Genomic DNA, 12791 nt, shown 5'->3' on the forward strand with positions numbered 1-12791 from the left:
GCACCAGGAAGTGTCTGCCCTCTGCTGGCCACCTGGAAGGAGACTCTAGGCTGGACTTTAGTGGGGGATTTGCAGGTTTCTCCAAAAGGTTCTGTGAGTGCATGTAATGTTTGTGGTCGAGTGAGTGTTCCACTCCAGGCAGTTGGAGGTATGTAGCCTAGGTGGTGGAAGCCAGTGAGCTCAGCTCCGAATGAACTCGATTGTCACCTGATGAATGTAACTTAATTAAGAAGACTTGATGACAACTTACCTGCTGTCTCCAAGATACCTGCTTTACAACAGGGACAACCTCTCTGGGAACAAGAAATGCTCCATGGATAACACCCTACCTTCCCTTTCACATAAACCTGGCATGTATACTGATTATGTGGGAAGTGAACAGGGCAATTATGTACATGGCCCATTTAACGTGTAAGACTCAGTTTCTGACATGTATTTGTTGTCACCTTCTTGTGAAAGCCAGCACTTCAAGACCGGCAAACCAGCATTAAAAGGGAGAGCATCCACTGTAGAGAGGAACGCAGGCCTGTTAAGCTGCGCGGAGCAGCACAGTACGGAGCAGACGCTGTAGTGGGTGGAACAAGGAAAAAGAACAGAGAATGTTGGAGCTTCCACGAAGGCGGAACCTTAAGCCAGAGAAGGACTACCGAGGCAGGAAGCGCCACCACTACCACGGAAGGCGAGAGTTACCGGCGTCCTGGAGATTAGATGCCAATGCTCCCTGCAGGGCGAGAATGCTTGGAGCAGCACCACCAAAAGGGACAACCAAGAGTATACCCCAAGCTGGGCGAATACAAAAACGTAACCCAGGGGCTGGAGAAGCCCGTAGCCTGCGAAGGGATCAACCAAGAACAGAAACGAATAAGGAAAGGGGCCAGAGAAGTCCATAGCCCATGAGGGACCGACCAAGAAAATAACCAAGATGGAGTGAATAGACCAGAGCATGCAAAGGGACCAGAGAAGCCAATAGCCCGTGAGATGCCAACAACGAGAATACCCCAGGACAGTGTGAACGAAACTAAGCAAGTAGCCCTCAATGGGCCAACCGAGATTATAACCCAGGATGAGATCATCAAAACCAAATAAGCAGAAGGGCCAGAGAAGTTGTAGTCCACAAGGGACATACCACAAGTTTATCCCAGGAAGGGATGAACAAAAGCTACCAAGAGCCCACCTGAGGCTAGGAAAAGCACCAACCAATTGGAAGGTAAATGTACAGTGGACCAGACCAAAAACATATGATGTGAAAGCCCAGCAGGGGCCTGAAATGAACATTCTTGAATTCGGGGTTCCAAGACACCCAGGGCAAATCTGCATATCCCTGGAGAAGGGATGCATTCTGATGGTTGGACGAGGACATTGTTTTGAACACAACACGAACCTTGAGACATTTTCTTTTAAAACATTTTGAGATTTCGAAATAAGGCATGGTTTTTGCTACCTGCTTTGGAGCTTCTGTTTGGTCAACCTTTTCATCTGGATGGGTTTGCGGGCAGTGCGGACATGAGTAGGGCTTGTTAAGTTTTGTTTGATCTATACCATTAGTAGCTTTCTGCATCCTGTCTTCCAAAAGATTGCAGAGAACAATTGGCAAATAAGCCATTGTTGGTCTCCGACTCCAGCTCTGTTATGTTCCATCGTGCATCATTTTCTCTTGCCTGTCAATTCCCCCCTCACCCATTGGGTTTCTTTGTTAGTCCTTCAAGGAGTGATGTGCATTTACAGGTGTGAAGGGAGTGTGCCAACATCTGGGCGTTGTTATAGCATCATATTCCTCTGAACACCAAAGGTCCATAAGTGCCTGAACCATCCCAAAATCATACTTTGACCATGGATTGGCTGGTTTCTTTCCTCCAAATGAATCGTCTGTTGCAAGAAGCAATTTATACAAAAGTGAAGCCATAAAAAAGAATGAACATTCAAATGGAGGTACTAACAATTGATTTTTAATGTTAACACAATGTCATATTGGAAGAAGCTCAACATTCTTATAAGCAGAATTGTATTCATTTTATGAACTTCAGTGTGTAAAGTTTAAAATGGACATATGAGCTTACCCAGGATCAATTTTATTTGGTGAACATTTTTGTCCCCTATTCCTTCTTGGAATTCAGAAATAATGGCAATGCTACTATGCCTAAAAGCCTTTCAGTTTAGTCAGAAACATACTATTTCATTTTCATACTAGCCTGAGTTATATTGCTGCACAGCTCAAATATTTATGTTCCATTTGCCCTTTCTACTATATTTGCAAAGGTCACATGTTTTATTACATGTCCTTAAAATGTAATGGAACACTTGACATTCCACAATCCCTTCACACCAAATCAGTTTCTTAAAATGTAGTGCTTTAAAAGTAGACATCCATCTTCTCTTATGCAATTGTACCTCTATATGCGCTTCTATGACAGGGAACTATGCACTAATCATAAGGATACTGGACAATAGTGGTAAAGCTGTAGAATTTTCTGGAAAAGAGTAAACATAGCGTTGAAGTAGAAGGGTAGTCGGGGTCAGACATGCATTTCTTGGAAATTCTGGCTTCTGGAATAATACTGAAGATTCCAGATCTATGGATTCCATGCTCACCATTGTCTTTTCACATTGTCTCAGGGGGATAGCTCAGGGGCAACACACTCGCCTTGGAAGCAAGACGACATGGAGCAACATAGGCGCTATCCCTGGGTCTGCACATAGAAATCTCTGGGTATTACATACGTTATAAAATAACCAATTATAATTATGTGCTGTGCCAAGTCTAATTATGCAAGTGAGAATACACCTTTTTTCCCAATTGTATTAAAGAGAGCTCTAGATAATTTGAATTGTACGTGTGTTTTGAGGCTGAAAGCAAAATTACATTTTGGGGGTGTACAAATGTAACTCATTTCCAGCGGAGGCATTGGTTAACATAAAAAACGTACAAAAACAGCTCTATTTGCAATTCACACTTCGTTTGCACCCAGCAATTAAAGTAAAATATGTATTTCTCCTTGACGGTTTTTCTACAGGCCCGTAGAACAACTTACATTGGTACTGCATGGCTAGTATCACTGGGCTATACATATCAATGGAGCCGACTGGGAGAAGTAGGGAGGCTGGAATCTATGTGTCCATTGCTTCTAAGTTTATAGTTTGTAGAATTGCTATTTTCTGTTGAGAGCATTTGCACATTCTTGGGGAGTATATGTGGCCAGAGGAGGGCACATTTTAGTAGCTGACATTTTCTTTGGCATTTGTTCATCTAGAGGATTACAGGTTCAAACAGCAGATGTATATTGACACAAGAGAATCCAGCCAAAATGAAGGAAAGGAAAAACAGGAAAAGATGCGTATCAGGAAGCATCTAGATGTCACTTGATTGTGACAGTCGCTTGACACTTTTTTTTCAAAATGTTGCTGCCCTTTAATTTGCCTAAGGTCTTTAGGCAAAGTGTTACATAGGAAGGGTACCTTAACACAGAAGGTGGTCTCCCTTCAAACTATTTCAGAAAGAATGTATTTCTAACAGTGATTCAACCAATCATAATCTGCCACTATTTGTTTTAGCTGGTGGTGACCAAGCGGTCTCTCCCAACCAAACCCTTTGCCACATTCTGTGCACTGATGAGGTTTCTCACCTGTATGTGTTTACTGATGTTAAATAAGACCTCTCTGCTGACAACCATTTCTGCCGTTCGGTGCACTGATAAGGTTTCCTATCTGTGCATGTTTGCTTGTGACAAATAAGCTCTCCCTTCAAAAGAATGCTCTTCCCACATTATGTGCACATACGTTTCTTACCTGTATGTGTTCTCTGGTGTACAGTAAAATTTGACTTTGTAACAAATTCTTTCCCACATTCTGTGCACTGATAGGGTTTCTCACCTGTATGTGTTCTCTGGTGTACAGTAAGTTGGCTCTTCCAAACAAACCCTTTCCCACATTCGGTGCACTGATGAGGTTTCTCACCTGTATGTGTGCTCTGGTGTACAATCAGCTGGCCCTTCCAGACAAACTCTTTCCCACATTCAGTGCACTGATAAGGTTTCTCACCTGTATGTGTTCTCTGGTGCACACTAAGCTGTCCCTTCCAAACAAACTCTTTCCCACATTCAGTGCACTGATAAGGTTTCTCACCTGTATGTGTTCTCTGGTGGTTAATAAGCTGGTCCTTCTGAGCAAATGCTTTCCCACATTCAGTACACTGATAAGGTTTCTCACCTGTATGCATTCTCTGGTGAGAAGTAAGATTTTTCTTGAAAGAATATTCTTGTCCACATTCAGTGCACTGATAAGGTTTCTCACCTGTATGCATTCTCTGGTGAGTAGTAAGATTTCTCCTGATAGAAAATGCTTTCCCACATTCAGTGCACGGATATGGTTTCACACCTGTATGTGTTCTCTGGTGGCGATTAAGATCGCCCATTAAAGAAAAGCTCTTTGCACATTCAGGACACTGATAAGGTTTCTCACCTGTATGTCTTCTTTGGTGGCGATAAAGATCTCCCATTAAAGAAAAGCTCTTTGCACATTCAGTACACTGATAAGGTTTCACACCTGTATGTGTTCTCAGGTGTACACTAAGCTGTCCCTTCCAAACAAATACCTTCCCACATTCAGTGCACTGATAAGGTTTCTCACCTGTATGTGTTCTTTGGTGGTTAATAAGCTGGTCCTTCTGAGCAAACCCTTTCCCACATTCACTGCAGTTATGCAGTTTACCACCTGTATGCATTATCTGATGGGAAGTAAGATTTGCATTTGTAGCAAATGCTTTCCCACATTCAGTACACTGATGAGGATTTGCACTTATGTTCGAACGTGGGCGATTAATATATCCATTAGAGCATTTTTACAACATTCTATGCATTGGGTTGAGGTTTCTTGCCAGTGTATTCTGTCAGGCGCTTAATAAGAGGATTCCTTCTACTGAACCTTTAACCAAATTGCAAGTGTATACGAGTTTCCTCATCTGTAGGTCCTTTCTGGTGACAAGATGTTTCATCTGACTGAAGGTTTAAACATATTTACTGCATGGATTCTCTGTACATTTACAGGTGTTTCACAAAATCCTTCAAACAAACCAGCCTTACATTCACAACATGAAATAGCACTCCCATTTTTTCTCTGTGGAATAATGGGCAAAACCAAAAGGCAGCTCTTTTTGCACAACACACACTGTTGCTATTGTTAGCAAACAATGTTGCTATTAGTCTGTAATGCTAGGTATTTATAGCAGCTCGTTCTTTCTGGATTCTACCACAAATGTGTTGAATTGAGGAAACCGATCATGTATTCCATAGCCTTCTCAATGCCAGTTCCCGAATAATCTGAAAAGACAACTGGACCACAAACTTGTATCCTTCTAAGTCATTAGGAAATTGCAGATTGCATCAATGACGCTTTGCTTTTTAATAGTCCAGAGAATGTAACATTCAAGGTTTTTGGATTTTTTGTGTGGAATCGATCACCTATTGAAATAAAAGGAGAAGCACATTATTAGTTTCATATGTTCACAACTGCAGGCATCGCTAACAGGGAGAATGGGTCTCAGTAGTTGTGATGTGCATTAGTTATGATTTAATTAAGCAATATAACCCTAGCCGAGGGGTGGTGTGGGGTAATTACAGGTCAGGTAATGCCCCAGGGCATAAATTAGAAGCCGAAGAGACTGCTTTAATGTTAGACTTGGTGCATTACCTGAGCATTAATACCCCCCCCCCATTTCAAGTATTATATTGCTGTTGGTACGCCGGCATGTTGTACCAGGGTACTAATAGTGTTTTTTTCTCAAGTTGTGAAACAGCCTGATTGCCATTTCTCAACGGGAGCAAAAAACAGGAACTACATTTAGTCCCTTCACCCGTTCCTTGGAGCCCATCTCCATTGAGCCCATTTCCGGGAAGGAGATGCGCCGGGAACACAGAGTGCTCCTGGCGTGAGCAATGGACAGAGGAGTGCAGGTACGTGGGTGGGGTAATGGGTGCACTGGGCACACTTACCGATTGCCTAGAAAAAAGATGCTGGCCTCCAGCTTGAGGCGGCTTGGAGCGGGGTTTTTGCCATGTGGTAAAGCTTCCGTTCTGAGCCTCCTGTTTGACTGGGAGGCTACTAAACTGCCCTTGCCCGGTACTAATATCTAACAAGACATTGAAGTGGTATCTAATGGGGTAAAGGCACCCTAATAGGTGGCAGAGAAGTGGTCCTCCAATGATTAAATACAATGTGATAGAGGTCATATGCATCTGAAATTGTGGAATTCATTTTTATTTATACCCGTTTCAAGAGCATGAGGAACACTGTATATGGATCATGCATATATGTTCTAACTTTTCAGGAAGGTGTTTGACACCAGGGCCCAGATCAAAGATTTGCACTTGTGCAAAAAAGTGAAGCAAATTAATTTAGCACAAATTTTGCTGCTCTGATAATAGTGGATTTAGTAAACAGTAGAGCCAATAGTAGATATCATATCCAATAGGTATTATCATAAAAGGTATTATCGGAACCAGGAGAACATTGGAGCAGGATGTTTTATTTACTATACTTGCTCTGTAACATGAAATGAAATACAGTAGACACATTGGGCCCAATTACAAGTATGCTACTCCGGTAATATCGTTGTCGGTATTAACATACTGGCATCCTTTACTGGACCGGAGTAGTCCGAGTTGCGATGCCAGTGTCACCGGCATCGCCAGGGACCCACCGTGGCCAGCCACACCGTTGCAGGTATCAGCGTTGACACACGGCAGCCGTGCCAGTGACACCGGCATGCCACAATTAAGTCCACATTAAGAGGTGTAGGGACATGCAAATACTGGTATGGACATGCCGGCAATAACAGATAAAATGATGCCAGAAACACTGGCATCGCGGACCAAGTGGTAATAGGAATCTGGTGTGTAGAAACCTGCCACAGGTGCACACAATCAGCAGAGGTGAAAGCAATGGACTGTGGCACAGCACAAAAGGACCACTCCCACACACACCACACCCCTTCCAAATCCGCAATGCTACCATTAGCACTAGCAGTAGCAAAGCTGGAGGCCATGCCTGCACAGCTACTCATTGAGGAGCCAGTGAGCCAGCGGAGGAGAAGGAGGGCGATTATGGGCCAGCAGATACCCAATGTGCAGGCAGTTGTACCCCACAGGCAGCCACCAATCCCTCACTCAGATCCACAACCTGTACCGGCTGGACAGGGACACCCTCACCACTATAGTGGACCTCATACATGATGACCTGGTGAGCCTAATCAATATCCGGACAGCGCCCCCTCCACCCCCTTGCTGAAGGTAGTGTGTGGTAGTAAACCAAAATAGCATTCCATGCACTTGCAGGCATGCCTAATGTAATAGGTGCTCTCAACTGTACACTGATGCTGAAAATGCATTGGAGGGAAAGGGCCTCCCTGTCCTTGTCCTGTAGTCCTTTTTCATGCGTGTTCTGCATTGTTTTCTGCCCAGGAGTCCACGTGGGACTCCTGGCAGTGCAGCTCTTCCTCTTTTTTGGTTTGGTGTAAAGACCCTTGGGATACCTTTATGGCACCCATGGGTGGGGGTACAACCCTGAACCCCTAGTGTATGTTTTTGGGCACCTTTGTGTGGCCCACAGAGCAGGGTATGGGCTGGTGGTAGCTCCATGCTGAATTTGACAGATGCTCTGAGTATCCTCCATTTTGGGATACCCAGGCCCTGCCATTGGAATCAGTTGATTCCTGATGGAAAACAAGATGGCCCCTGTGGCCTCCAAAATGTAGAACAGGTGATTAAAATGCTTCAAGAAAGAGACAAGCGAAATATGGAATTTAATGAATGCCAAATGCAAATGTGCGACATGCAGGAGGTAATTAATAAAATGAGTGATGAAAACAACTATTTGCAAAACGAAGCAGACAGGCTCCTTAAAAAGTGTAAGGACTTAGAACAGCAAATGTGCATTCCCAGGTCCCAGGAGAGGCAGCAGGGTACTACATTCAATGGAGTGGAGGTAAATTCTGTTTCTACCCAAAGAGCTAGTGCTCCAGTGACTGGGCCGGTGACTGAACTTGGTTGCAGCGCCCTTGGGGGATTTGATACTCCCATTGGGGGCCACCACCAATCCCATACACCTGGAACCAGGGTTGAGTCACCAGGTAATGCAATTCCATGCATTGCAACCAGTAGCCCCATAAAGATAATGAAATCCATCAAAGCCCTGATCAAACCATTTAAAAAAGGAGGGGAATGCTGCATTGAGGATCACTTAGAAGCGGTTCATGACATTTTTAAACCCCTCCAGATCCCCAAGGAACAGTACAGGCAGTATTTTCATTTAACTTTAGATGCTCCGACGGCCAGCATCATAAGGGGATTAAATGAACAGCAGAATATGACATGGGCGGAGTTTGAAAAAGAAATTGGGCGTCATTTTTCTCCTTTCCAGTCATTACAGGAGGCAAAGAAAGTTGCTTACACAATCACTGCTGGGCCTAATACATCCCCTCGCCAGTTTTTACAAGACTTAAAAAGAGCATTTTCTCGCTTTGATGCATCTTTTGACCCCAATTCTAATGAATTTAAAACTGCCTACTTCTATGGGCTACAGAAAGACATATCTCAATCGGTCCGTGAATTTGATCGTGACAAGTCCCTTGAGTGGATTGTGCATCAAAGCACAAAACTATATGAGGTACTCTATTGTCAGGGTAGAGAAAGTGATAAAATGAAAGATACTAGACCTAAATCTAAAGAACCCTCAGCAACAGTGATGGAAATCAGGTCAGCCAAAAAGTCCCTAGAGTCTGCTCAAAGTCTAGGTAAAAATAATTCGGCACCTGAACAAAGGTTTAATCAACAAAGGTCATCACACTCTGCACCAATGTTTCAATCACATGATCCTAGTAAAAGGGGAGAGCTACATCAGCCCTAGTTATTTAGGAGATAGCCTGCCCGGGTAGGATATCAGCCTGATAACCAGAGACAAAATCAAGATCAAAGAAATGATGGTCCCTACCAGACATTGGGGACACAGAGCAAATTGGATCCCAACACCATGATATATGGTAATCAGGATAGACCCCGATATGTGGATCGATTTGCTGATAATGGATACCCACAACATGAGAGACATGACATGAGACAGAACATGAATTACACCCCACGGCAGTACAATGATTCCCCACCAGGGGACTGTAACCAAAGGATGGGCGCACCCCGCCCCCTTCCACAAATGAATCAAGAGTTCAGAAACCATCCCAATAGAATTCACTCACCTGAGAGGTAACAGAATAGATCGAATCAGGGAGAAAACAATCAATATTGATCTAGGCCACAGAGAGGATTCTAGAGAGATGGAAAGATTCCAGTGTCTCGAGGCCAAGTGAAGATGTTGGCTGAACAAATAGGAAGGCTCTGTACAGTACAAAAACAACCAACAAAGGAGGGGGCAGATGGCCATAGCAATGACCGGGGAGCTTCTGAAAAGTGACTAAGTACTCAGGATGCCTACAGTGCCGAAAAGACAGAATGCTCTGATGTAATTTCGCATAAGGACTGAGATGTCTAATGATTTAAAAATGAAAATGCCAATAAGTGAACATGTAACAGAAAGTGCAAATACTTCTGAAAGAGAGGTACGGTTTAACCTAGAGCTAAATCAAACACTGAAGATTTGTACAAATGAAATAAGAAAACCTGAAACTCCAAAAGAACAAAAGACAGATTTAAGAAAAATGACTCATGCATGGGGAATACCAGTAAACAGGGAGTAAGTGGGGATGCTATAATTTCTTCCCTGGACACTCAGAACAATGACCAAACACAGGCAGAAAAAGGAAATACTAAAAAGGAGGGTACAGGTCAATCACCTGAAGAACTCTTTGAGCCACATATTTTTGAAGAGGCTGAAAGGGCTGGTACCACACTAAATGATCACAAATGCACAGCATTAAACAATGACAGATTGCTGAACGATGTTACACATCGTCAGTTGGAGGGTTGTAATGTGGCCCCTGATGATACCTGGATGGATGGGCGAACAGTGGCCACACTCCAAAAAACCTCTGAACATGGAGAAATGAATAAAGTCTATCGCGCAGAAATGGACAAAAAGGAGAGAAAAATGTCTTTCCATTTACCAATGTGTTTAGCCAAAAGTGAAAAAGGCCCGAGAAAGGTGAGCCCCGAAATCAGTAAGAATTTGAGGAAGTTGAAGACATGTATTATTCTCCCATCACTGTAGAAGAAAAATGCCAAACATTTGCAATGATTGACACTGGCGCACAGGCCACAATTATGTCTAAGGAGCTGGTAAAGAGTATCAATGAAGGGAGATCCCCACAAAATCAGATCACGGTGAAGGAAAATCAAGGTCCGGTGCATAACTTTAACGGGGAGGAGGTGCCCATTATAGGTAGAACTGAGGTTGACATAAAAATAGGAAAACACAGAATGAAACAAGAGGTATTAATCACATCTTTTTATGAAATTCCATTTCTGATGGGGACAGATTGCCTGAAAAGATGGTCTCCTCTCATAGATGGGGTAAATGGAGTGCTGTGGTCCTTATCCAAAAAACCATTGAGACCTAAGAAACTAAAATCACAAAACAGCAACATGAATGAATGTCAAACCGTTGCCAAAACAAATGATGCAATGGAGGTTTATCTCCATAATAGTTGCATACCTAGTGTCACTGTTATATTAATGTGTCAAGACAAAATGCAGAGTGACAATGAAAAACTACCTGTACAAATATACTTGGACCCAAGGAAAAAATGGCAGACTGCCATAGATGAGCACACCTTACGTTTTTATTTAAAGGAAAAGACATGCAAACAGGATACTGCTCCCAAAATAGGTTCAGAAAAAACACATTACCACTCTTGCTGAAATACACATGGAAGATGAGCAACCATGGGTTCATGTTGGTAGAAGTGACTGTTTTAAAACAATAAAAGCCACTTTAGCGCTTGAACAGGAAAGGAGCTTCATTAATGAGAAACTGTTGCAAAAAATATTGGAGAGGGAGGAGATACCGAAATTTAGGATTAAAAACCAGTACGTTTCTTGGTTGGACAGTCCAGACTTTGAAAACCGAATGCATGCTAAAAATTAGTATTGGGCAGAAAAGTATTTACCATAATGTATGGATAATGAGTGGAGCACAAAATTACTTTTGCATGGGCAATGACATCACGCACAGAATTTTATTTATTCGTATTTGTTAAGCGCACAGAATCAGCCCTGGGGCATTGTGGCGCTGGTTACAGAAATAGCGCTGGTTACAGGAATAGCGCGACTTAGTTACAGCATAGAGGCATACAAGTTTAGACAACAATATTTAGCAATGTGTGCCTGTTTGGCTGTAGGTAGAGGAAATTTAGTTAGAGAGGTTTTGAGTTTTTTTCTAAATGCTGCGAGGGAGCCTTCCGCTCTTAGAGCGTGGGGGAGATTGTTCCAGAGTTTTGGTGCTATGTAGGGGACACCCCCCCTCCTGCTGTAGTCTTATTGATGCGTGGTACAGTGAGTTGGTTAGTGTAGCACAGTCTGGTAGGTCTGGATGAGGTCGGTCTGAGAATAGTGTCTGAGAGATATGACGGTGCAGTGTGGTGGATACATTTGTGGGTGGTAGTCAGTACCTTGAAGGTGATGCGTTCGACAGGGAGCCAGTGAACAGATTGTCTTGCAAGTGAGATGTGGTCCCTTTTGGAGATGCTTAAGGCTGCTCTTAGAGCGTTATTTTGAGTGACCTGAAGTTTGTTTAGGTTTTTTTCAGAGGTACCGGCTAGGAGTGCATTGCAATAGTCAAGTTTAGCGCCTAGGGTAGCTCTTGCTATTGATAGGCAGTTTTCTTTGGAGAGGAATGGTTTGATGGCGTTGATGAATTTAGTGCTAAGTGCAGATGCTGAGACAATGGCACTAATTTGTTTGTCCATAGACAAGGTTGCATCAATGTAGACCCCTAGCGTTTTCACAGAAGATAGGACTGGGATAGTGCAGTTGTCAATGTTGAAATTGGCATGGCGACTATCTAGCCTGGCCAGTGGGGATTTTTTGGCCGAGGATAAGGATTTCAGTCTTATCCCCGTTAAAACATAGGCCGTTAGTGGCCATCCAGGCTTGAATGGTGGCGTATATGTGTTTTAGAGCCAGAGCGTCTTGGTGGTATGAGCCTGTTAGTGGGAGGAACACTTGGGTGTCGTCTGCGTAGTTGGTGTTGGCAATCCCAAGTGCATCCAGTTTATCGAAAAGGGGCTTAGTGAATAGGTTGTATAGCGTAGGTGCTGTACAAGAGCCTTGAGGGACACTGCAGTGTATTATGGATGGTGTTGCGTTAGAAGTGTTAGAAAAGACTTTCATGGCCCTCCCTTCAAGAAATGATGTTATCCATGAGGTGGCTTGGTCAGAGAAGTGTGCAGAGTGGGGGAGGTGTGAGGTGAGGGTCTTGTGGTCCACTAGGTCGAATGCCGCTGAGAGGTCGAGGAGAAGTAAAAGGGCGGGTTTACCTGTGTCCGGTATCTTGGTTATTTGGTTTTTAAGGTCCAGCAGAGCAGTCTCTGTTCCATGACCTTTGCGGAAGCCTGACTGTCTGGTACCTAGGATGGAGTTAGTTTCAAGGTATAGTTGGATTTGGCTGTGTGCCACTTTATCTAAAATCTTGAGAAGGAAAGGGACTGTTATAGGTCTGTAGTTAGGCACCGTGGGGTCGAGAGTGGGCTTTTTCAGAAGTGGACGCACCCAGGCTTCTTTAAGACTGTCTGGGACAGAGCAGGTCTTTAATGAGGCATTAATGAATGCAGTAATGAGTGGGGCAAGTGGTTCAGC

The 12791-nt window shown here is 43.5% G+C and overlaps 1 protein-coding gene across 3 annotated transcripts in view; it reads right to left on the reverse strand.

Moving 5' to 3' along the window:
* LOC138498168 (zinc finger protein 84-like) overlaps positions 1-12791 on the reverse strand; it is a 228364-nt gene that overhangs the window by 165918 nt on the left and 49655 nt on the right. The window contains exon 3 of one of the 3 annotated variants that reach the window (XM_069622049.1): positions 3784-5453. The exons of the other annotated variants lie outside the window; for them this stretch is intronic. Within the exon in view, the coding sequence (XP_069478150.1) occupies positions 3784-4717 (934 nt within the window). The 5' untranslated portion in view covers positions 4718-5453. The remainder of the gene's footprint in view (positions 1-3783; positions 5454-12791) is intronic. 3 annotated transcript variants of the gene reach the window in all.

Source organism: Ambystoma mexicanum, chromosome 5q (assembly GCF_040938575.1).
Source record: "Ambystoma mexicanum isolate Mex_15411 chromosome 5q, UKY_AmexF1_1, whole genome shotgun sequence".
In the NCBI taxonomy this organism is placed as follows: domain Eukaryota; kingdom Metazoa; phylum Chordata; class Amphibia; order Caudata; family Ambystomatidae; genus Ambystoma; species Ambystoma mexicanum.